This window comes from Zalophus californianus, chromosome 8 (assembly GCF_009762305.2).
Source record: "Zalophus californianus isolate mZalCal1 chromosome 8, mZalCal1.pri.v2, whole genome shotgun sequence".
NCBI lineage: Eukaryota > Metazoa > Chordata > Mammalia > Carnivora > Otariidae > Zalophus > Zalophus californianus.
This window is the reverse complement of record NC_045602.1, coordinates 117,711,357-117,737,268: the sequence shown is the minus strand read 5'-3', so window position 1 is coordinate 117,737,268 and position 25,912 is coordinate 117,711,357. Positions and strand designations below refer to the sequence as shown.

The 25,912-nt window shown below is 54.0% G+C and overlaps 1 protein-coding gene across 4 annotated transcripts in view; it reads left to right on the top strand.

Moving 5' to 3' along the window:
- SOGA1 (suppressor of glucose, autophagy associated 1) overlaps positions 1–25,912 on the top strand; it is a 68,889-nt gene that overhangs the window by 6,474 nt on the left and 36,503 nt on the right. For all 4 annotated transcript variants that reach the window (XR_003524608.2, XM_027621589.2, XM_027621588.2 and 1 more), the window contains exons 2-3: positions 14,169–14,393; positions 19,872–20,030. Coding sequence is in view for 3 of the 4 variants with exons in the window: in XM_027621589.2 (XP_027477390.2) it covers positions 14,169–14,393; positions 19,872–20,030 (384 nt within the window). In the remaining variant the exon portion in view is untranslated. The remainder of the gene's footprint in view (positions 1–14,168; positions 14,394–19,871; positions 20,031–25,912) is intronic.

The window sequence follows — 25,912 nt, the reverse complement described above, 5'->3', positions numbered from 1 at the left end:
TCCCTGCTTGAATCCCAGCCCTCCCCGTGGCAGCTGAGAGGCAGCCTGGAAGAAGCTGCTCTGAGAGCTGGGTCTTTAAGAATCCTCAGCGGTTTGCCTGTCCTAGGAGGAGGAGGGCAGCTCCAGCGAGACGGAAAATGTGAGGTGGCTGCCGCGGAGGCCTGGGGGGACCGCGGAGCGCCCAGGGCTCCCAGCATGCCTCACCAGAGGGGCTGGGCCCGTGTCCCTGGGCTCACTCTCGCACACACAAACACACGTATTCACAGCTCATGCTCAGAGATCCACAGCCATTCACACACATGTCACATATACATCCAGTGACACACATGTGTTGTCGGCTTCCAGAAGCACACCTCTAGACATGTCAGAGAGGATACACCCTCCGAAGGACACAAACCCATGCAGATACAAAATCTGACTCCTCACACCCACACACTACCGGACACAACAGCCTCACACCATCTAGGAGACCCCTGGCTCAGAAACACACACACACACACATCTTACATACCTAGACATACTTGGCTGTGTCCCAGACGGACACACGGCTTTAAGACACCCTCCGACGTATCGAAGTACACAAACCCACGCAGACTCATTACACACAGGCGCCAGCATCCACGGAAATCCACAGATCCACCCCTGCCAGGCGGGCACAGGCACAAGCTCATCACCAGATACTCGCCCCGTTTCTTCCACAAAGAGCAGCGGCGGCCCTTGCATGCTTACCTGGGGCTCAGACACACACCCGGGAGACACACACAGGCACAAGACGTGCAGCCATGGACACATAAGCAGGGACACGAGCAGAGAGCACTCACATGTCAGGCCTGCAGCATTTGCTAACGGAAACCAGAGACCCACAAACCAGGGTACACACACACACACACACACACACACACACACACAGGCTGTGACATTTCACCCACACAGAAACACAGGAACACAGGAAATCCTGGTCCCTGTCCTCTGGAGTGAATGTATACAACCTACTGTGTTCAGCTACTCAACAAGGCTGCTGGGAATAGTGAGGAGTATGGCGGGGGCTTGACGTGTAACCTCCCAGACCTGGCAGGTCACTAAGTCAGGAGAAGCTGCACTGAAGGCCTGCAGGCCCCTGATACCCAGCACTTGGCCCCGGGGCCAGTGGGCTGAAAGAAATGGAGCAATTGTCAGGCCTGCCCACAGGAGAAACGCGGCCAGGGGCAACTCCCTTCTAATCTCCTTGGAATTTCCGGCTTGCCCTCATCTACCTCCTCCTCCCTGCTCCCTTTGCTGGGGACTGTGGAGGGCCACGCCGCTCCCATCTTTGAAGGGTGCCCGTTTCTGCCTGGGAAACAATGAAGGAGGCCAGGATAGAGGAGGTTGGAGGAGATGTGGGTACTCAGAAGAAGAGGGACCTGGAAGACTTCCTGGAGGAGGAGGCGTTAGAGCTGAGGAGTTAGCCTTGAGTGGCTGCCTCTGTGCCCAGCTGCTGGAATGGTGCCGGCACATCATAGGGACTCAGCAAATGTTTGTCGTGTGATTGAATGAAAGGCAGGTGGTCTACAGGCTTAAAATAGAAGAGCTGGAGGGAATAGTGGGTGTGGGCAGTGGTGAGGGAGAGGCTGGGAAGGGGGGGGTGGGCCTGCTTGGGAAGGGCATGGAATGGTGAGGCGCTGTGAACACCTTGTTGGGAGGGGGCCATACAGCAAGGCTAGGAGCTGCCCCCTTAGTGTGTATCGGTAGGGCCAGGCACAAGGCAAAGGAGCCCAGGGTGGCAGGGAAGGAAGGCTCTGGTCTCATGGACAAATTCCATCTTTGGGGTCAGGTCTAAGGCCAAACCTTGCTTTGTTACCTCTTCCCTGTGCATGATCTCCATGTGAAAATCCCATCATCAAGCCTCAGTCTTCTGTCTGTAAAATGGGAAACTAATCCCTTTTTGCAGGGCACTTGGGAGGATTAACGTTCAGGTACGTGGCACATCCAGTAGCATCCTGGGCACAGAGGAAGGGAAGGAGCCCCACATCCTGTGTAGCCTCCGGGGGAGAGGGAGTTCCCCCGGGTGGGGGGCGGGGGGCGCTGGGCTAAGCTCCAGGCAGGGCCCTGGCCAGCAGCCAAGGTTATTACTAAGGTCATTCCCCTCGTAGCCCATACATATGACCTCATCTGCAGTCATATTCTCTGCCCTCTGGTGCCAGAAGGAACTTGGTGCTGGGGTGGGGAAAGAGCCAGAGACTCCAGGGTGTTCTGGGACAGGCTGACTCTGGCTTTTCTGGAGGCCCACAGGTCAGCACGGAGTCTGCATTCTGAGCAGGTAGCGCTGGCCTCCTCGAGGAATGGCCGGTAGTCAGATAAGGAGGAAGCGGCAGGCCAGCTTTGCCCTTCTCTGGGGCCCACGGTGCTTAGAGCACTGTGGTCTAGAGCCAAGCCAACCTCAGCTTGAATCCTGGCTTTGCCTTTTCCTCTATGAGCCTCTCCTTTAGGAGGCTCCTCATCTGTAAATTAGGGATGCTGACAGTGCTTGGCCTCCAGGGTCGCTGTGAGCATAAAATAGGAGGAAGCACGCAGGTAAGGATTAGTGGGGGCTTGGCTCAGTGCAGGGGCTCAACAGCTGTCCACCCTCATCCCTTATTGGCAGGCTCAGGTCTGACTGCCTGTGAGCCCTGCGTCCTTGACAGTAGAGGTTGTGCCTGGCTCCAGGTGTGGGTCTTGGCATGGAGCCGGGGCCTGGGAGGTGTGCGTGGAGCTGAATTGCATCGTGGGGATCCCCAAACACACTTCTCCCTGGGTGTCCCGCCTCTCCCTCCTACCCCCTGTCAGTCTTCTCCGAAAGGCCAGTGCTGCAGACTCTGCAACCTAGGGATACCCTTTTGCTGGTGGAGGGCGCCTTTGGGGTGTCTCATGCTAAGACCAAGGTGAATCATCTCCTCTTGCCTGGGCCACAGAGAGAAGCACAGGCTCCAGGGGAAAATAGTCTGGGATCCCACAGCGAGGCCAGCCCAGTGAAGCAGGTTTATGCTGGTTTGCCCCAGATCTGCTCGGGATCTTCTGGGTCAATTGCATCAGCCTCTTCCCTCCTTGGCCTTGGCCAAGTGCCCGGGCAGCCTGTGTGGTTCTGCCTCCCTCAGCCTCACCTCATCCCCGTTCCACGCAAGCTCCCTTGTGTTCCTCACACCCGGGCCTCAGTCCCCTTGCTCTTCCCACCTGCGGGGCCTTGGTGCTTGCAGTTCCCTTCCCTTTCCCTTGGTTTCCTCCTCCTCATCCCTGAGTTCAGCTGCAGGCCTGGCTCCTGTGTTAGACAACCAAGAACTTTCTGTGGGCTCCTCGGGGACGTTTACCTCAATGGTAATTAGATTCTTAATTGGGTAATTACAGGTTGCACGTCAGTCCCTCCCCCATGTGTTCTGCCTTACCTGGGGGGGACCTAGCCCCTTCCTTTTACACAGGCATACACTGAGGCTCAGAGAGGTTAAAGGGCTTGGCAGAGGTCACACAGCCTGGAGATGGCAAGAGACAGAAGGACGGGCGGTCCGGTGGTGCTCTTTGCAGGGCCCCGGGCAGGGGGTGGCACAAGCAAAGCCTCCGAGGTGTGAGATGCTGGGATGTGCTGGAGCCACTCCCTCACCTCTCCAGCCTCACTCTCCCTCCCCAGAGACCTCTGAGCCCTGTCCTCTCCCTGCTCAGAAATCTGGCTGCAGCCCAGGGGCCATTTGGCAGATGTTTTCAACACATCCAGATCCAAATGCTGCCTTCCTTCCTGTTCCCACAGAAAGGATGAGAGGGACACCGTCAGGCACGCCCACTGTGAGCAAACCGCCCCCTCCCCCCAAGGCTGTGGGGGCCGCGGATGTCTCCCTGTTCTGTTGGGGGAGGCCTGGAATGGGCCAGTGGCAAGCCAGACCTGGCCTTGGTGGGCAGTGCTCTCTGGGTGTCTTCTCACCCCAAACACAGGCATCCACGCACGCACACGTGTCTGGTCTCAGGCGCAGAGCGGTGCCAGATGTGGGAGGCACACTCCAGATTGGCTGTGGAGCCTTCGTCTCCTTGAGCCTCTGTTTGCTTATTGGTAAAATGGGTATGAAATATTAGCACCGGCCTCAGGAGGCCTGTGATTGAGCATGGGATAACGGACATTCATGCCGCGTTCGGCCAGGTGTCTGGCACTTGGTAAACCCTTGTAAATATTAGCTCTTGTCCCATTATAGAGACTGTCTAGTGTAGTTGACAAGAGCTCAAACTGGACTTGAATCCTGGCTGTGCCCCGAGCGTGTGACCTTGAGCAACATTGTTGACCTTTCTGATCTTGGTTCCTCACCGGTCAGTTGGGGGTGGCAGGGGATACAGTGAGGCAGCGGGTGCTGCCCGCTCAGTGCCTGGCCCAGAGAGAGCACTCTTGCCTGTTAGCATTTATTGGTGTTGGAGGGGCCAGTCCAAGACCCTTGTCTTCCCTCATGACCTTGTGGGTCGCTGGGACCAGGTAGCCTCCGTGCCAGCTAGAGCAGGGGCATTGTGGGGCATGGCCATACCTGGCTGGGTGTCCTGGCCCTCCTCTAGGACCTTTGTCCCTGACTGTCCCCAAACCAGAGCCCGACTTTCACCCAAGGAGGCTAAGCTGGATTGAGCTCTGGGCTGGGAGGCAGGAGCCCAGAGTCCGTCTCTGCTTGACTCTGGATCTTCTGGGGAGGCCACGTGATTGTCCCTAATCCCTCTCTGGGCCCTAGTGTCCCTGCCTCTTCTGTCCCCACCCCCCACCCCTTGCTACTCCTGGAGTCTTTGCTTTTGAGTGGGGAGGGAAGTGGAGCTTTGCGGAACCTGTGCCTTCCTTGGGGTCCAACTGCAATGATCTCATCTGGAGACTTGACAGACCTGGGGGATGAACAGAAGGGATAGCAGATGGCTGCCCTAGCCTCTCGGGGGCCTGGCATGCCGCCTCTGTGGCCACTGTTGGCCCACCCTGCAGGTCAGCCCTTCCGGGCTGGGGTGAGTGCCCCAGGCCAGAGCCAGGGTGGCAGATGGGCAGGCAGCCTGGGGTTAGCCTGAGGGAGGGACCGTGGTGGCCAGGGCGGTGTGAGAACAGGAGGGCCAGGCAAAGGCTCCTGTCCCTCCCTGGAATGGTTGCTGTCCCACAGACAGAAAGTTTTGGGTCCTGCAGCTCAGCTCTGTCATTCTTCCTGGATCTGTCTGCTTATCGCCAGGTCAGGTCCCTGGAACCTGGGGAGGAGGTGACATATTTGGGAATGCAGCCTAGGGGTTGAGAGGCCAGGATTTGAGGCCCACCACTAGGCTCCGAGGCCTCCATGGGCATTGGCTTCACAGAATCACAAAATTAGATTTAAACACAGCAGCACTGACTGGAGGTGGTTTTCTGCAGGGGAGTGGAACAGGATAGGAATCTTCCTCTCTTAGGACCCCTTTATTAATTGGGCAGCTTTTTATTGAGTTGATCCTTTGTGTGCCAGGCACTGGGCTAGGCTCTGTCCTCCTGAAGCTCACATCGTAGTGGTAGATACCGACATTCCATAAGCAAACAGATCCATAAGTAAAATAATTAACATCACAGATAAGCCTGTGACACGTCCCATGAAAGAAACAGGTTTGAGATGGACACAGTGGGCCTAGAGGGATCTGGAGGACTTCTTTGAAGAGGAGGCATTTACATGGGGGCTTCGAGCAGGAGGGGAGCCAGGAGTGCAGAGATGCGGGGAGGGAAGTCTGGGCAGAGGGACCAGCAGGGCAGAGGCTTAGTGGTGGGACAGGCGAGATGATTGCTGGGAGAATGGCCAATGCGGGGAGGTAAAGAAGGAGAGGTGGGCAAGGGTCGGGCTTTTGTCTTGCTGTTAGGTCAGGTGATTTACATACGGTAAAGGGAGTTTCGCAGATGCATACAATTCTGTAACCACCACCACAGTCGAGATGTGGAACGGTCCCAAAAACTCCTCCTGGGCCCCTTTCTAGTCAATTCCTCCTCCCTCAGCTTCTGACAACCCCTCATCTGTTTTCTGTCTCTACAGTCTCGCTTTTTCCAAAATGTCATAGAAAGGGAATCCTCCAGTGGCCTGCTGAGTCTGGCTTCCTTCACCCGGCAGAATGCATTTGCACCTGGGCCACGGTGTTGAGGGTCTTTTTCATTGCTGAGTAGTATTCCCTCATGTGGAGGTGCCGCTGTGTCTCCATCCACCAGCTGAGGGATGTTTGGGTCGTTTCCAGATTTTGGTGATCATTGGAGAGTTTTAAACAGGGGAGTAACGTGGTTAAAAAAACAACACCACTCCATGTACTAAGTGGAGAACAAATTAGTGGGGAGAAAACTGGCCGTCCCGAGGGTTAAGTTCAATGATTTGGCGATGAATCTGGCTCACTATAGAGACTCAGTAATTGTTCATATAAAAAGGCTGTGCCTGGGGCAGCCAGGGAGGCTTCTTGGTGGAGGTGGCATTTGAGGTGGAGGGGTGAGGAGGTGGGAGACATACAGAGTGGAAGGAGGCCCAGGCAGTACAGAGTCCCTGTGGGAGCTAGTGGGGCTGAGACACGCACCCTGCGCCGGACTGAGCTTTGGTGTACGAGGGCGGTCTGCGGGGCTCACATCCGAGCTCCCTGGGGTGCTGGGTGAACAGGCATCCACCCTAGCCTTATGGGGGCTGACTCTCTTGGGTGGGAGGTAGCTGGGGGATCTCTGCTCTGGTATAGTTTCTTCTTTGGTAGCTGGTAAGAGGTGACATCCTCCTGCCTTCAGGAACCTTCTGTCTCCTTGGTCCCCTCCCTGCTCCCTCAGGGCTGGCTGGCAGGTGTTACTGGGGTTCACACCAGCCACTTGCTGTGTTTCTGCAGAGGGGCCTCGGGTTTGGTCACTTTCATCTCTGGTCCTGCAGGTCAGGAGACCTTCTCACCGTCTACTCCTCCAGACCAATTCCATCAGACTCATGCATCTGGAGTCATTGTCACATGCAAGTGTTCCAGTGGGCCCCAAACCTAAACTCCCCCCCTTCTGTCCTCACTGTACAAAGATTCATCATCTTATATGTCTGTGTGTTTCTTGCAGAAAGGATTCTTTCCTGCAGCATTTAAAATGTGGCTTGATGGGGCGCCTGGGTGGCTCAGTGGGTTAAGCATCTGACTTCGGCTCAGGTCATGATACCAGAGTCCTGGGATCGAGCCCTACATCAGGCTCCAGGCTCAGTGGGGAGTCTGCTTCTCCCTCTCCCTCGGCCCCTCCCCCCCACTTGTGCGCTCTCTCTCTCTCTCAAATGAGTAAATAAAATGTTAACAAAAATAAATAAAATGTGGCTTGAAAGTGGAGCTCTGCTTCTCTAGCTTTGTGCCCCAATGGAGAAGAGAGAAGGTCGGGGGTGGGGACCCAGACCCCACAGAGAGGGCAGCTCCGGAAGGAACACAGGCTCCCTCTTATTTTGTGCAGTGGACGCTCTCTGCTGAGAATAATTCTCAGAATAATGTTTTAAAATGTTTCAAACACAAAGGAAACCAAGTATATTGAAATGTAGTTATCAAACCGTATTTCTGAGTTATAATATAGTAATATATGTGTTTATTAACTCATCAGATCTGGTGACTAGTATGATTTCAAAGTACTGATGAGTGTAAACACCGTGTTGACATTTCTGCAGCTCTTCCGTGGCGTGAAAATATCTGTGGTTTCTCTTGGTGCCAAACCCACGAGTACCGCTGATACACCTGTGACTTGTCCAGGATAGAAGGAAATGTTAATTCTTAGAGCTTGGGGAAAATACAGACACGCTTTTTTTTTTTTTTCTCCTTCCCATCTACGTTCATGGGCTCCCTGAATTTTGATGCAGACGGAAGAGTCTGATGTCTGCAATCTGAGTCCTGCTCGGAGGTCTCTCTGTGTGACTTTGGGCACAGTCCACCTTCCCTGTGTTCCCTCTGCAGTTCTTCATCTCTAGAACAGAGGTGGTGATTCCGCTCCTGCCTGTCCATGGGGTTTCTGTGACGACCCATGAGATGATTCAGATGGAAAGTCTTCGTGAACTGTGAAGCCCCGCACTGCCAGGCAAGGTCTCACCATTATTAGCGGTAGTCTGAGCTCATGTTTGGTCCTCTGGCCCAGAATGGACTAAGAGACTCTTCGTGGCCAATTCCCCCGGGATTCCTGGGAACTGATGCATTTCGGGGAGCGGGTCTGCCTCTGAGAGGCTGCTTCCTGCAGGCTGGACCTCATGGATCGTCGGGAGGGTGTGTAGGGGGGATGGACAGAGATGCACTTTGTGGGCAGGGAGTGGGTGGGTAAGCAGGAGTTCCCTGGGTAGAGAGACCCTGTCCAGGTGCTCCCTGACTCTTTGCAGCTGGCCTGGGGCTGGGATCTGGAGAGCCTGCCCACCCTGGTCTGTGGGGAGAGACTGGACGGGAGAGACTGGACGAGGCAGAAGCCACGCTCATCCTTCCCGGTCATTCATCCACCTGTAGACAGTGACGAGGGCCGGTCCTGGGGAGTGCTGGGGCCAGACACGAGTCTGACCTGGTGCCTACCCTGCTCCCAGGTCTTGAGGAAGACAGACTTGAAAATAGGCAAATGCAACCTGAACTTGTTAGCACAGAGAAGAATGGAGTTCAGAGAGTGTGGTTTGGGGGAGGAGGGAATACTCTGGAAGGATGACATAAATTAGGAGTTAGCCTGGCAAAGGCCATTCCAGTGGAGGGACTAGCCCAAGCCAACCTGGGAGTAGAACACGGTTAAGGGCCTTCCTGGATTCCAGCTCCACCGCTCTCTTGCTTGAGCAGCTCTGGGAAACTTGTGAGCCTCAGTTTCCTTGTCTGCAAAAAGGGAACATTTTCAGTATCTACCTCACAGGGTTGGGAAGAGGATCAGATTATTGTGCATGACTGGGAATTATATCAGACTGATGAATCACTGACCTCTACCTCCGAAACTAACAACATTATATGTTAATTAATTTAATTTAAATAAAAAAAAAAAGAAAAGAGATTATTGGGCACGTATGTGCTTGGGCTGCAGCCTGGTCATTTGTGAGCCTCCTGATAGGTAGTAGTGTTTTTTTTGTTTTTGTTTTTGTTTTCTTAAAATTTTACTTATTTTTTTTATATTTTATTTCTTTAAGATTTTATTTATTTGACAGAGAGAGAGACTGCGAGAGCAGGAACACAAGCAGGAGTGGGAGAGGGAGAAGCAGGCTTCCCGCCAAGCAGGGAGCCCGATGTGGCAGACGCCCAACCGACTGAGCCACCCAGGCACCCCAAGATTTTACTTTCTATTTTTTTTTTAAGATTTTATTTATTTATTTGAGAGAGAGAGAATGAGAGACAGAGAGCATGAGAAGAAGACTCCCTGCTGAGCAGGGAGCCCAGTGCAGGACTCGATCCCGGGACTCCAGGATCATGACCTGGGCCGAAGGCAGTTGCTTAACCAACTGAGCCACCCAGGCGCCCCCCAAGATTTTATTTTTAACTAACCTCTACACCCGACGTGGGGCTCAAGCTCAGGACCCTGAGATCGAGTCGCATGCCCTGCTGACTGAGCCAGCCAGGTGCCCTGTGATATCTGGATGTGGGGGGCAGAGGATGCAGGGGCAGGGGTGGGGGGGATATGGAGGGGGCAGAAACAGGGAGGAGACCCAGGACAGTTTGGATTCCAAGGTAAGGGACTGGACCTATTGCAGAAGCCAGGGGGAAAGAGTGGAGGAGACAGAAAGTGACCTTTTTTTTTTCAAGTTATCTCCGATAAACAGGAATGACCTCTGTAATCAGAGCAAAATAAACATTTTCAATGAAGACTGCTCTGGCAGTAGGCAGGGTGCCCCCATTCCTATTCTCTATCCCTGCCCGCACCCCCCTTCTCCGTCCATGTTAAATAATCAGCGTCAGCTTCAAGGGGAAGAGACGGTCAGCTTGAAGGAGTGGCAGAGGAGAGGGAGGGCTGTCGAGGGGCTGGCAGACCATGCCTGGTCTGAGCACCTTTCCCCGGCTTCTTTAGGCTGGACTTTCTGACTGTGGGATTGAGAATCAGGGCCCCCAGGCTCTGGGGTGGGCACTGCTGGCCTTTTCCTATCTGCAGGGGAGAGTGAGGTTTGGGGTTCCCCTAGCAATGTTGGGGGTTCTCCAACAACCTTGCTGTGTAGCCACTGGGCCTGTGGAGTCCAGTGGAGTTTGTGCCCTCCCTCCCACTTGCACACGGTTGGGGGGTCTGGGAGGGAGGAGAGGAGCAACAAGGGCCCTGAGCTGTCTGTGAAGGAGCTGAGAAGGCTGGGCTCCCCTCCCTCTCTCGAAGCTCTGTCCGTTGGGTCAGACTGTCACCGGAGGGCTTTTTAGGGCCAGGGGCTGGACTGGCGGACTGAGCAGCCCTGGGTGATTCGGAGGCTCAGTGAGGTCTAAGAACCTCTGGAGTGATGGGGCACCTGGGTGGCTCAGTCGTTAAGCGTCTGCCTTCGGCTCAGGTCATGGTCCCAGGGTCCTGGAATCGAGCCCAGCATCGGGCTCCCTGCTCCTCGGGAAGCCTGCTTCTCCCTCTCCCACTCCCCCTGCTTGTGTTCCCTCTCTCGCTGTGTCTCTCTCTGTCAAATAAATAAATAAAGTCTTTAAAAAAAAAAAAAAAAAAAGAAGACCCTCTGGAGTGAAGCAAGGTCCTGCCCCCCAGGGTCCCATCCCAAGGGCCTAGCAGCCCCTCTCCCTGACCCCACCTCAGGCCCTGCCCGAGCCCCGCATTCACCAGCCTCTGCTGCCCGTGTCCCAGCCGACCCGGCCCGTGTGGGCCACAAGCCTGCCTTTGTGGACTCGCCCTCCTGCATGGGCCGTGCCAGGAAGGGCTGACCCGCATTCTGGTTTGCAGCTGGGACAAGCCCCCATGGGCTTGGGCCCCCCTCCTTAGCCCCATGGGGAGATGGAGCTGGCATGAATGCAACATCCTGCATTTTTTAGAAACTGACTGTGGTCCAGGGCAGGCCCTGGGGAGCCAGCTGCTCATGTGAGAAAGATCATTGATTCATTCACTTGTTCAATAGATGCTTGTTGAGGCTCTGCTCCTGTGTCAGGCCCTGGTCTTGTGGTCCTGCCACAGATGGCTCTTGCCCTTTTAGGAAAAAGACTGGAAGGAAACCCCCTGCCTTAGAGTCACTTGGGGGGCCCACTCCCAGAGTTTCTGATTCAGTGGGTCTCAGTTGAGGCATGAGAATTTCTGACAAGTTCCCCAGTGATGGTTATATGCTGCTGGTCCAGGGACCACAGTTCGAGAGCCAGTGTGACTTAGGACCAGGGGGAGGAATTATGAGTGATTTAGGTTTCTGTACTTTCAAAACTGTTTCTGTGATCATGGTTTACTATTATAAATAGAAAAATCAGTTATTTAAAAGTTAACAAAATAAATGGTCCCCCCAGATTGACTCCAGTGCTCTGGATGTGGTCCTGTGTTGAGTGATGTCACCTCCCATGACTTAAATGTCATACATCTATTAATGTAGCCCAACAGTATGAGCTTTAATGTTCTCTGCCCTTCCCCTTGGTTCACGCTGAGCTTCAGGTCCACTTAGACCTCCATATCCTCCCCGTCACCTGTCAGTGTGACTGCAGTGAGAATAAGTGAGATGTTAGGAAATAGCAGGGTGGGGATTTGAACACAGGCTCATCTGGAGGCTGGCTTACTTTGGGTTTAGCTGACTGGCCCATACTTCCTGAGTGCCATTTCCTTTATGCTTCCTTAATCCACCAGCTGAAATGGAGTGTGGACCCCTCACTTCCTCATTTCTTTTGACCGGTGTGATCATTGATTGCCCCACTTCCTCTTTTTCCACTTTTAGTTCTGTCCACTGGGCATGGTGGCAGTGAGTCTGTGTGTATATTGGGATGGAGGTGGAGACGGGGTCCTGGTGAGGTAACCCTTCCTCTGAGCTGGTGTAGGCAGAATCATCCACTTTGGGGGTTGCTGCTGAAGCCATCCCTAGAGGAGATGCCGTGGTGGCAAGTGGGGATTTAGTCCTTGGGTTGACGGTGGGAACGGGGCAGTATGTCATTGGGAGAAACAGATCCTTGCCCCCTCAGTCTTCCTCTCCTGAGTTCAGGACCAGGTGAACAGTAGTCTGCAGGAGTCAGACGAATGAGCTTTCACATTAAGAATTGGCCTGCTTCCTAACCCAGCTCCTGAATTAAACTGACCCACCCAGTCTCCAGGGGGCACTGGACAACCGCAGGCCATGCCCCCAGAGGGAGCCACCCAATTTCTCTGGGGAAAGGAAGGCACAGAGGGGCTGGTGAACACACTCTGCATTGTGGCCCCTCTCTAGGGCCCGCAGAGTTGTTTTTTTTTTTTTTTTTTGCTTCTTGGACCCACCTCCCTGCCCCCATCAGCACCACCCTTGGGTGCTTTCTCTGGCTCCTCAGGGATGCCTTTGGCAGATCATTCCTCCCCTGTGACTTAGTTTCTCTTCTTATTTATTTTTATTTTTTGTAAAGCTTTATTTTTTATTTAGTTGCCAGAGAGAGAGAGAGAGAGAGAGACCACGAGCAGGGGGATCGGCAGGCAGAGGGAGAAGCAGACTCCCCGCTGAGCAAGGAGCCCGATGCAGGACTCAATCCCAGGACTTCAGGATCATGACCCGAGCCGAAGGCAGACACTCAACCAACTGAGCCACTCAGGCGTCCCTCAGTTTCTCTTTTTAGTATACCATCTTATTTAATTCATTCAGTCATACTAAGAGTAGATATTATTTCTATTTGTGACTCAGTTTTCACATTTGTTATTAGATATAATAATTATCCGTTTCTCCTGCTGGGTTCCTCACTCACCCCCTTACACTCTGTCTGTCTAATGATTGTTTCAGGTTGGTATGTCTTTTTTGTGGTTGTTTATCTAACTGCACATGGTACACTCATTTAGTTAATGTTTGTTGGGAGTCTGTGGGGTGCTAGGCCAATGCTGGGTGTGGGGATACAGCAGGGATCGGGGTAGATGTGGGGTAGTGCCCCAGACACACTCTCAGAGGGGAGACAAACTCTTAAATAGAAAATTCAGACATGCTCATGGTGACAAAGGGGAAGTAAGGGACATTTGGGAGCTGGTGACAGAGGTGGTCAGGAGCTGCCCTGAGGAAGTGAGGTCATCCCCCAACATCCTCCACTTAAAACCCAAACCCAAACTTCTTCTTGGCCCTTTAAGGCCCTGGATGGCCGATCCCTATCTGTTTCCCCGGCCTTAGCCCACCCTCCTCTAGCTACCCTGGCCACCTTGCTGTATTCCGACACACTGGGCTCTGTCCTGCCTATTAGCCTTTGCACACACTGGACCCTCTGCCTAGAGGCATCTCTCCCTGGCTGGCTGTCTGCACGGCTGTTCCTTCTTCCCTCAGCTCAGATGTCCCTTCTTTGGAGATGGCCACCCTGACCATGTCCTGGGACACAGCCTTTCCCTAGGGCTGTAGCATGTTACCTAGGTGTGGGGGTTTTTTTCTTGCCATTTATTTGGATTTTTTAATTTGTTGGTTTATCATGTGTCTCCCTAGTGAGATCTGGGGCTCCGTGCAGAAGATACAGAAGGGGCCCCATCAGTCTTGGTCAGTACTGTCCCTTCCCACCCCCCGTGCTTGGCACAGGGCCTGGCACAGAGTTGGTGCCCGTAAATGCTTGTTCAATGAGCCTGTCCTGCTTCCCCAGAGCAGTTAGTTTCCCTATTGCTCTTGCGACAAATCACCACAAATCAAGTGGCTTAAAACAATCCCAGATTATTATCTTAGCATTCTGGAGGTTAGAAGTCTGAAAATTGAGGTGTTGGCAGGGCTACGCTGGTGAGGCCACATGGCGGGGCTCTGGGGGAGGATCGACTCCGTTTTCCAGCTTCTGGACGCGGCCTGTATTCTCTACTTTGTGACCCTTCCTCCATCTTCAGCGCGTGTCCTTCTGACCTCTGCTCTGTCACATCATCCTACTTTGATCCTCTTGCCTCCCTCTTACAAGAACCCATGTCATTACGTTGGGCTGCCCAGAGAGAATACAGGAAAGTCTCCCAATCTCGGGATCCTTAACTTAATCTCCTTCGCAAAGTCCCTTTTGCCGCGTAAGGTAACATATTCACGGGTTCTGAGAACGATGACATGGATGTCTTTGGGGGGCTGTTATTCAGCCTAGGAGAATGTTGGGTGTGGCCTGCATTCAGAGCCTCAGGCCACGGCCACAGGGCCCGGTGGTGACCTGACCGCCCTGTCCCCCTGCAGGACGAGATCGAGGAGCTGCGGGCCGAGATGCTGGAGATGCGGGATGTCTACATGGAGGAGGACGTGTACCAGCTGCAGGAGCTACGGCAGCAGCTGGACCAGGCCAGCAAGACCTGCCGCATCCTGCAGTACCGGCTGCGCAAGGCCGAGCGCCGCAGCCTCCGAGCCGCGCAGACAGGCCAGGTGGATGGGGAGCTCATCCGTGGGCTGGAGCAGGACGTCAAGGTAAGCACCAGGCCTCCCCCCGCAAGCCCCGGTCAAGCCCAGGTCAGCTCACTCCTTGTGTGTCCTTGAGCAAGTTACTCCACCTCTCTGGGCCTCAGCTTCCTCATCTGTAAAGTGGGGATCCCTGGTGAACTGACAGGGGTGCCCCAAGGTAATATCATAAATAGGAATCCTACTCAAAACAGCCACTCTGACTATCAACCATGTGCTGGGCTCTGAGTTGTCCCTGCACCGTCTGGGGAGGGTTCTTTGGGTTTTTAAAAAATTTTTTTATTTTATCTTATTTTTAAGTAGGCCAATGCAGGGCTTGAACTCACAACCCTGAGATCAAGAGCTGAGCTGAGCTCAAGAGTTGGAGGCTTAAGGGGGCTGGAGCCACCCAGGCGCCCCTGTGGAGGCTTCTTTATTGTGCTAAGGAGCATAGTGAAGGCCTGGAGTTGGATAGGGCTGGTTTAAATCTGGATTCCAAAGTGCCCTAATTTTGAGATTTTGAGCAAGTCACCTAAGTTTCAGTTTCTTCATCTGTAAAATGGGTATCACAGCAGCCCCTGCCTTGCACGGTTCTCTGAGGGTTAGAAGAGAGAATACAGGGAAGATGTCACTGTAAACCCTCAAAAATGTTAGCTGTTACTAGTCCCATTTTCTAGATGAGGAAAGTGAGCCTCAGAGAAAGGACGGACCTGTCCAAGGTCACATGACACTCAGTGTGTAGTGGTTACAGTGCAGGCTTATCAGCCTCCTGTGCCTGGCCTGGCCTCCCTCCCCGCTGGTGGGCTGGAAGCTGGCAGGAGGGCCCTACGGGAAGAGCCGACCCCCTGCCTGTCTGTGTGTCCAGCCCCCGGCTCTCAGAACTCAGCCCAGTGTGAGCAGGGGGTGTAGGAGCTGGGGGCGGGGGTGCAGCCTGGGGGCCCTAGGGGCTCTTCCTGCAGGGGTGGCTTCTGAACCCAGGTCTGAGGGAGAAGAGGGCCTGAGCCCGGAGTGGGGAGGAGGAAGGCTGGGGCGGGGAGAGAGCGCTCTCCGTAAGGGTCGGGAGGTAAACCCTGACTGCCGCCAGCCACGGGCCGGCTCGCATTTCCCATTGTTTCTGCGGGTGCGCAGTTGGGATTACAGGTCGGTTGTGCAGGGGAGGAAACTGAGCTCAGAAAGAGTGTGCCTCCCAGGCCAAGGCTGCCTGACCGGCAACCCCCGGGATAAATGCTTGCACAGATAGTCACACTCCAGGCACTGGATGGACGGGGCGTGGGGTGGGGAAGAGCCAGGGAAGCTCAGACGAAGCATAGTTGGGGCCTGGGTGGCTGGGGATTTGGGGCCGGGACACCAAAGAGTCAGCCTTAGAGAGATTGGGGGGCTGGGCGGGGAGGACCACCTGGGCCGGCTAGCCAGCGCCTCCGCGGGAGGAGCCAGAGCAGCTGGTGTGCGTGTGGGAGGGGGTCTCTCGGCTCCCGGAGCAGGGAAGCCGCCCCTTCTGTTGGGATTTGAACTAGCCAATCAGCGTCCACCTTGCCCCCTTCTTCCCCCTCTTCTCCCCGCCCCTGCAGCTGGAGCGCTGAGCTCATCCCTGCAGGCTCAGGCTGGATGCCTTTGGCCACCACACTCCTCCCCACGTGCTGGACTTGTTCTCAGTCACTTTGGGGGTTCTCAGAATTGTGGTGTCTCCTGGGGGGGCTTGATGGGCCCAGCTGGAGAGGGGACCTCAGAGCTGGGTATCCCTGGGGACTCTCTGACTTGCTCTGCCAGCTCCTTGCCCCCCTCCCCCCCGGGACTGGCATGGGGCCACCTCTTGGGGCCTCAGTTTCCCTTTCTGTTAAATATGGGGCTGAGAGCAGCCAAATCTATAGGGCTTTTGCAGTTCCAGTGGTTTTGTCGAGCAGGCAGGTTATTGGTGAGGCCGCCAGGAATAACACCTTGGTATCCCTCCCCCCTGGCTCTCTCACTGTCTGTGGTCCTCACAGCCTGCAGGCCCCACAGAGCCTCAGTGGGAACATTCATGAGGCGGGCAGGGTGGTGGTGGTGCAAAGACCTGCTCTCCCACTTGCTTGGTGTGTGACCTTTTGGAAAGCTGCTCCACACCCCTTGTGGAAAAGGGAGATTAAAACTAGATTCTACCTAGATTTTTGCGAGGATAAAATGAAATGGCGCAAGTAAAGAGAGTGCTGGCCACAAAATCTGGCACGGGGTGTTCACCCGGCAAAGGAGCAAATGTTGGTTGTGGTGTTACTGTTCAGGAGAAGGTCCTAGAAAGCACTAGTTAAGGGCAAGTGGCTGGGGCAAGGGCAGGGAAGGGGAGGCCAGAATCTCAGCCTGCCTGTGTGGATAAGAATCCCCTGGAGGGCTTGTCCACAATGCAGATTCCCAGGCCCCACCTCCCATTCCCCCTCCCTGAGGATTCAGAGTGACAGTGACAGGGACGCCTGTGAGCTGAGAGGCCTTGATGAGAGGGGGCCGTGGCCTGGAGGCTGCTGGTTGCATTTGGCAGGAGCCAGGCCTCAGTGCTGTAAACAGTGACCTCATGGCTGAGTGCATTGTTTGTGCTTTGGGGATTTGCCCTGGTGTCCGGAAGCTGCAGCCGCTTCACCTCCCATAGTATCTCAGCTCCCGTACCCTGGGAGTAGTTGGGAAGATCGTAAGATGATGAAACGAGACAAGCAAGTGGGGCCCTGTGAGCATGTGACACCATGAACCCTCTGCTGGGCTTATTATTAATACTTTTAGTACTGATATTAACATAATGTCTTTAGGCTTCGGGCCAACAACAGGGTCAGATTGAGAGCAGGACCCTAGAGTTGACCCACCTGATTTCAGACCTTGTTTCTGTAGCTTCCTAGCCACGTGCCCTTGGGCAAGTGACCTTTCCTTTCTGCACCTCAGAATGGGAATAATAAAGCCCTTCTCGAGGGATGAAAGGCATGTGGTGTCAGGAAGTGAGAGCCGATTCTGTAAGTCATCCCATGAGAGGCAAGAGCACCCAGGGCTACTGAGAGAGAGGAAGGGACGGGTGGAGGCCACCAGACTCCTGCCCTCCACGCTACCATGCTCTTCCTCTACCAGGGGCAGAGGGTTCTGTGGGATCTGAAATTAAGGGCTCTTTTGTTCCCACTGCAATCCTGTAAGCTCCCTGGGGTTGGGCTTTCTTGACATAGCAACCCTTGGGGGTGGGGGACAAATGGGGAAGGCGATCCTATGGAGAATGGGGTGGAAGGAGCCTGGGGACTCATGGGAGGGATGAAATCAATAGAGTCATTTATGAACCCAAGAGGACCCAGGAATCCACGGATCATGACTTCTTGTGGGGGAGTGTTGGCTGCCAGGTTGAGGCCATGGTAGGGATGGAGCAACCCCTCAGATGGAGAGGAGCTGGCCCCAAGTGGGAGCGCAGTTAGGAGAGAAGCCCTCACGTGAGTCAGGGACACAGCCCTCCCTGGACAGTGGGTGGGGTGGCTGGTTGAGGGGAGCATCCCCCTTGTCAAGTTAGGAGAGGTGCAGCTCCCCATATTTCAGGCTTTCACTCCTTCACCTCCCTCTCTTTTCCCTTTTTGGAACCTTGGATTTGTTTGTTCTCCAACCAGCATTTCCTGGGCACTGGCATGTGCCAGACCATGTCCTACTGCTGGGACACAGGGAGGTGAAGGAGCCCAGGCATGGTGCAGGGCCTTCATCTCTGTGCCCCACCGCTCCTGCCCCCACAGCCTCAACAGGATGAATGAATAAATGAATGAATGAATGGAGTATTGATCAGGGCAGGGACTTTCTGGGTGACTTAATAGCCCCAAACTGGAGATCACAGCCAAGAACCTGGGGCTGAACACTTCCAGCAAAATCCCTGACCCCAAACTCGAGAGTGAGGCCCAGTCCAGTAAAACCAGTGCACAGAGGTGAAGCAGTGATCCTGGCAGTGCATTAAAAAGTTGTATTTCTTGATGTTCCAGCTACCAGCCCAGGGACTACATCATGTGTTCCTCACAGCGGCCCCTGGGAGTGGGCTGTCTCTACTCCACCTTACCAGTGACCACACCGAGACTTCGAATGTGTCAATAAACTTGTTGTGGGTGTCCACACAGAGAGCGCTGGAGTCATATTCAGTCTAGCTCTCCCCACCTGCCAAGTCCTTGTTCTGCTATTGAGGGGTTTGTGGACGGGGGATAGATTCCAGCTGTCCTTGGTGATCCTCAGGGGCAGAGAGCGGCAGTGGGCAACTGACGGTGGGGGAGGCAGCGCCGAATTCCCTTTCTGGCCGTTGTTTTTCCTGGCCTGCCTCTCATACTGCCAATGGGTCCATGCCGAGCTGGGCCTGGGCCCAGGCAGAGGGCAGAGCCAGGGAGGGCCCTCTTCCCTTCCGGCGTGGAGGAGGTGCCATGGCCATTTCCGAGACTGGCAGGCATGGGCTGTTGGGCTGTCTGCCCCCCACATACCTCTTGCTGGCAAAGCCCTTGGACCCCTCCAGAGCCGCTGACCACGTTGGCCTCTCGGGCAAATCCCAGGGGCTCCCCCCAGCTCGGCTCCCCCTGGCTAGGCATGACCCCGAGTCAGGCCACTTAGGCTGTGAGCCTCAGAGAGAATTGGGGTGAATGAATCTGGCACACGGTAGGTAGTCAACAAATGATAGTTGTGATTTACCAGCTCAGAAGGGCCTTCCGCATCCCCAGAGGCTCCCCTTTCCTGGCCTTTGACCCCCAGGGTGTCCTCGAGGAAATGGGGTGCTTTGCTGCAGAGCCCTGGCACCAGGATTGACGTTTGCAGCTCTGTTAGTTCCTTTCTGTACGGATGACTTGGACACGTGCCCAGCCTTTGTCATTTAGAGCGTGTTCTATGGCCCAGACAATTGGGAACCAGCCTCATGGTCACACCATGACCTCCAGCAAGTCAAGCCCCTCTCTGAGCTTTGGCATGACCATTCCCCCAGCACACATTGTGCTGGCCCAGGGCCCAAGTTTTTTGTGCCATAGCTGATTCGGTCCTCCTGCAGGGCCCATGAGGTTGCTGCTATTATTGCATCCATTTTGCAGTTAAGGAGACTGAGGCAGAGTGTGGAAATGGTTTGCCCAGGATCCCGTGCTGGTCACTGGCAGCAGTGGGATTCAGATGGCTCTGGGGCTGCCCATCTTGCTCTGGTTTCCACTCCAGCTGACTTCCCTCCCTTTAAAATGAGCTTCAGGCCCTGCCACAGGCTCTTGTGAGAATTGGAAACACCAACTGCGCTGGATAATTGAAAAGGCCTTGCAAAGAACAGGCAGGGCCTTTCCAGCTTCCTGGGGACTGAACTGTGATGTAGACATTGGGAACACGGGGTGCCTGGGTTTGGGTTTTGCTTCTGCTGTTTCCTGGCTGTGTGACCCCGTACCCTCTACTGACTTCTCTGTGCCTTGGTTTCCTCATCTGCTAAGTGAGGGTGGTGAGAAACACGGTCTGCTGGGGGGTTGCTCTGCAGCCAAGGCGGGGGGCAGGTGGGGTTCCCTGCTCTCATCACCCATCCTTGCTCAGGTCTCTAAGGACATCTCCGTGCGGCTGCATAAGGAGCTTGAGGCCGTGGAGAAGAAACGGGCGCGGCTGGAGGAGGAGAATGAGGAGCTTCGGCAGCGGCTCATCGAGACCGAGCTGGCCAAGCAGGTGCTGCAGACGGAGCTAGAACGGCCGAGAGAGGTGAGGGCCCTTCTGTCCCAGGCAGGGCCAGGCTGGGGCAGGGGGGCGTGCGCCGGGGGCTCTGAACCTCTGTGTCTGCACGGTCATGTGTCCCTGGCAGAGCTGTCTTCGTCACGCATTCATCCCCGCAGCACACATTTCCTGAGCACCACTGTGTACTCTGTGTGCCAACCCTGAGGACACAGTGGTGAGTGGAAGACACGGGTTCCTGTCCTCAAGGAGCCCATAGGCCAGTGAAGGAGACAGTCATCCACCAAAGAACCGCAACCGTGGGAGGATTAACTAAGGAAGCATTCCGTGGTGCCCAGTGTGGGGTCGGGCCCTCTGCCTCAGTTTCCTCACCTACAGAACGGGACAGTGATGCCCTGAGTGTTGTGAGGACTAGCTGGGATAACTTGTGTGCACCTGCTTTAGGGGCTGCCATTTGGTGTGAAGGCGGTGCTGGGGCAGAGCCTCTGGCAAGCCTCTCGACACAGATTTTAGGACGTTAGTCACTTCCTGAATGTGGCCCCCAGGCACTAGCCTGTCTTTGCTCATGTGAGTTCTTCCACTTGCCTTCTGCTATGTGCTGGGCATGCAGCGTGTTAGGTACCATGCTAGACACTTTACCTCAACAATTTCCATAAAGGCCCAGTGAGGTTGTGATTATACCCGTTTTATGGATGAGGAAACAGCCCCTGAGAGAAGGAGGGATGTCCTCAAGGTCACACAGGGCCCAATGGGCTCTGCAGAATGCCTCTTGAAAGCCATCAGCCTAGGTGACCCCTAGGGCCTGGAATCCTCCAGAATTCAGGGGTCTGTGTTCCAGACGGCCCCGGGTGGCTTCTGACCACAGAGGCACATCTGGACCTCAGCTATCTGGCTGCTCACGAGGGTATCCTAAGATTGCACGTTGTTCTAGGGCATTCCTCACCTTCCCCGAGGGCAGGCATGCCAGTGTTCCAGGCCTGAGACACCACAGCCCTGAAGCCAGAGCAGTCGTCCGGCTGCCCTTCCTCCTGGGCATGTTGGTGTGACGTGCCAACGGCTTCTCAGTGTAGAGACAGGGGACATTTGCTGCTAAGGGCTGCCGTGGGGCTCTGCTCTGCTCCAGGGCTGGGTGGGAGGCCCCCTCTCTCAGGCAGCCTCCTGCCCCTCTGTGGCCTGGCCTACAGCACAGGGGACTGTTGCCGCCCTTGATAGTGAAAAGGGGAGACATTTTCAGAGAGTGCCTTGAAGCTTAGCATATTTCGTTTTTATTCTTTAAAGATTATTCATTTGAGAGAGAGAGAGTGCATGAGCAGGGGGAGGGGCAGAAGGACAGGGAGAGAAGCAGACTCCTCACTGAGCACATGCAGAGCTCAGTCTTAGGACCCTGAGATTATGACCCGAGCCCAAATTAAGAGTCAGACACTTAACTGACTGAGCCACCCAGGTGCCCCAACTCGGTGTGTTTCTATTGTAAAGAGAGGAAGCTGAGGCCCAGAGGGGGACAGCTTGCCTGACTTCACCCCCCCTTTCTCGGCAGAGATGTGGCTGAGATCCCGAAGCCGTGCCCCCTCTAAGTCTCCGTTTCTCCATCTGTGACATCGGGATAATAACAGTACCCAGCTCACGAGGTTGTTTATGACGAGCAATAAGATTGGGTAACCATAGAAGACTATGAAGAAGTTAAAAAGGATAAAGTAGTATGGCGATTCCTGAACAAATTAAACATGCAATTATTATATGAGCCAGGAGTTCCACTTTGGGATTTATGCCCCAAAGAATGGAAAGCAGGGACACGAACAGATATTTGTACTCCTCTGTTCCAAGCAGCATTATTCATAATAGGCAAAAGGTAGAGGCAACCCAAATATCCATCAGTGTGTATATATATATATACACACACACAGTGGACTCTTGGTAAGCTTTGAGAAGGAATAAAATTCTGACACATGCTGCACCGTGGGTCAACCTTGAAGACATGATGCTAAGTGAAATAAGCCAGCCCCCAATGGACCAGTAGTATGTGGTTCCACTTATAGGACATGCTTAGGGTAGTCCAAATTCACAGAGACAGAAAGCAGGGCAGAGGTAGCCAGGTGCTGGAGAGAGGAGGGAGTGGGGAATTGGTATTCAGTGGGCATAGAGTTTCAGTTTAGGATAATAAAAAAGTTCTAGAGATGAATAGTGGTTGCCTGACAAAGTGAGTGCACCTAATGCCACTGAAATATATACTTGAAAGTGACTAGAAAAGGTAAATTTCACGTTTTGTATACTTTAGCACAGTTAAAAAAAAAGAATAAGGTAGATATATAACTACTGATGCCGACAGATCTCTAATAGGAAAAGAAAGAGATACATACATATATATATACAGACACACACATATATATACATATGTATTGTGCAATCCCACTAATTATTTTGAAAAGGCATACAGAACAGACTGGTTTTGGGGCATGTATATGTGCAAATGTATAGGAAAGGTGTGGAGGAAAATCCACTGAACTAAGGAGTGAGAGATGGTGGGAATAGCCTGGGAGAAATGACTTTGCTTTGTATTCTTTTAATGAATGCTGTAGTTAGGTGGTTTTGGGTGGGGGGGATTATTTGTGAAATTTGAAAAGTAGTCAAGCATGTAAAGAGCCCTTTGTGGTGCCAGGCACACAGTAGGTGCTCAAGAAACACTAGTTCACTTCCCCTAGGAAGGCAATGTCAGCAAGGCAGGTCTGGCCCTCCCTGGCATGCCCCTTGGTGTCTCAGGATCCGGGCAAGGGGGTGTGGCCCTGTGTTTCTTTGCTGAGTGCCTTCTCCCCCTCCTCCTTCCTGACATAGTTTCCATGGAGATGAGGGTCCCTCAGCAGTTCTCCCAGAGCTGCCCGAGTCCCATCATCCAGATCTGCCTTTGCCATCCTGACAGGTTGCTGTGGCGATCCTGTCACCCAGCTGGGAACAGGAGCCCCTGGCCTGAGCTGATGTGGTTGCCATGGCGATCGCTCTTCACTGTAGAGAAGGGAGGGTGGCCAGCCCAGCTGCCCTCTGCCGTGGTACTGTTGCGCAGCTGGGCTGCAATTCAAGAATCGTAACACCAGCCTCCGCCTCGTCCAGTATCATTCCCCCGTTCTTGTGTTTTAGGCAGAAAGCCAACACGAGTGTTGACGTGATGTATTAGAATATAGCTGCTGAGTCTGAGTGCTGGCTCTGTACCAGGCACCACACCAAGCATTTTGTGTACCTCCTCGTGCTGTGAGACCAACAGCCTCCCAACATGCCTGGTGTTGTTATCCTCATTTTATAGGTGGTATGCTTCTCGACAGTATTTTAATTGTGATATAATTCATATCCTATTAAAGTCACCATGTTAAAATGTCAAATTTAATGGTTTTTAGTATAGTCATAGTTTTGTATGTCCATCACCATGATCTAAATCTAGACTATTTCCATTGCCCCTGAAAGAAACCCCGTACCTGTTAGCAGTCACTCCCCACTCCCCCTGCCCTCCAGCCCCTGGCAACTGCTAATCTGCACTCTGTGGATTTGCCTATTCTGGACATTTCATACAAATGGAATCCTGCAATATGTGATTTTTTTTGTGACTGGCTTCTTCCACACAGCATCAGGTTTTCAAGGTTCATATATGTTGAAGCATGTGTCAGTACTCATTACTTTTTTTTTCTTAATTTTTTGAAAAGATTTTATTTATTTGTCAGAGAGAGCGAGCGAGCGGCAGGGAGAGGGAGAAGCAGGCTCCCCAGGGAGCCCGATGTGGGACTTGATCCCAGGACCCTGGGACCGTGACCTGAGCCGAAGGCAAACAGTTAACCAACTGAGCCACCCAGGCAGCCTAGTGCTTCATTCCTTTTAATGGTCAAATAATAATCCATTGTATGGATAGACATTTTGTTTGTCCACTCATCAGTTGATGGACATTTGGGTGATTTCCACTGTCTGACTAGTCTGAGTGATGCTGCTGTGTGCATTTGCATACAGGTTTTGTATGTTTGTCTGTGTTCGGTTCTCTTGGGTGTATACCAGGGAGCGGACTGCTGCATAGAGATGGGACTGGGGAAAGACGAAGATGGGATTCTAACCCAGGGCTCTCTGTCTATCTCCCAAAGTCACCCTGACTCTTAGGTGCTGCCCCTCCCTCCTCACCCTATCCAGGTACCTCCCTAGGGCCCTGCTGTGTTTTCAGAACCTCCAGAGGGGCTGCTCACGTCAGGGAGTGAGTCCCTCCGTCTCTGGCACGGGCTTCTTGTCCTGATTCCCACTCCGATGGGGTAGGCAGGGTGCCGACCTTGGCATCAGATCACCCAGGTTCAAATCTTGGTTCTGCTGGTGGTGTCATCTGATGCAGCCGGGCTGTGGTTTGTGTGGTACAGGGGAAACTCGAATTTGGAGTCACATGGGCCTGAGTTTGAATGCTGGCCTTGCCGCTCACTTGCCAATGACTGTGCTGCTGGGCAAATCGTGTAACTGTTCCAGGGCTCAGTTTGTTCACTTATAAGACGGGAATACGAATCCCCGCTTCTCAGAGACAAGCAGGTGAAGTGCTTAGCAAGGCGTGGTCCGTGTCAAACTGCCGCTTGCCCATGGAAGGAGCATTTACATCGCAAGTCATGCCTGCAGTTGTCAGTGTGTGCCCCAGTGACTTCTGATTTGGGGCTCACGTCTAAACCAGGCTTTGCTTCCTCCCCCCAGATGGTCTCCCCTTAGCCCGGAGCCACTCGGCTCTAGCTGCTTCAGCTGCTCTGGAGGAAGAATGCCTCAGTCTTTGAGATGCACCCCCATCCCAGGTCCCCTCTGGAGTAAATTTTGCACACACAGCATAGTCTGTGTTTTCAGTGAGACCCTTTCAAACATCCCCTCCATATTTGGTGAGAATCTGCCAGGCTGTTTTGGCAGCAGGTTCATTTTATTCCTTGAAGGTTGGTCTTTGTTTCCTGGCAGGACGGAAGCAGGGAAGGTGTTTGAGCGCAGGGGATCCCTGCAGAGCTGTGCTCAGACAGCCTCTCTGTGTGGGCTGGATGTGCGGGGGACATGATCTACCAGTCTCCTAGGGAAGGACAAGGGAGGACATAGCTCCTGCTCCTGCTAGGAGCCGTTAGACCAAGGATGCTTAGAGGCGCCACCCTGGCTGCTCAAAGGTGGCCTTGTGAGTTGCTGGTAGGTAGGGAAGCCCCTGATGTGTGCCAGGCCAAAGAATGTGCCCTTGGGGTCCGGCACTTAGCGACTGGCATTCTTGTTGGTGTCTGGGACTGCCTTGCCCTGCCCCTTCCTTCCCACTCTCCTGAGGCCTGGGGCGAGAACATCTGCCCCTGGGGGCTCCACCAAGGGGCTCTGACAGGCCCTGGCTCCCTGGAGGGGCACCGCAGCACCCCAGGCTGCCTGGCCAGCTGCTATCCTGCAGAGGGGAGGAGGTCTTTGTGCTCTGTGAGCCTGCCTTGTTTTCCCTCCAGAGCTGAAGGGTAGTGTGGGAGCCCAAATGGCTTACATGGGGGGGGGGCAGGGCAGGGCGGTCCCAGACACCAGCTAGAATGCCGGGCGGTCAGTTCCAACCAGAAAAGACTGGAGTTAACTCTGGTCCTGAAAGCGTTTGCTGCTCTGGCCCCTCTTCTCTGCCTACTGCCCTCCCTTCCCAGGGAGGTTCATGGCACTCAGAGCTTCCTCTCTGCCGGTTGGAAAGGTGTCCAGTGACTTTTTTTTTTAAGATTTTTATTTATTTGAGAGAGCGAGAATGAGAGATAGCACATGAGAAGGGGGAGGGTTGGAGGGAGAAGCAGACTCCCCGCTGAGTGGGGAGCCCGATGCGGGACTCGATCCCGGGACTCCAGGATCATGACCTGAGCCGAAGGCAGTCGCTTAACCGACTGAGCCACCCAGGCGCCCTCCAGTGACTTGTCTTGGGAAAGTATATT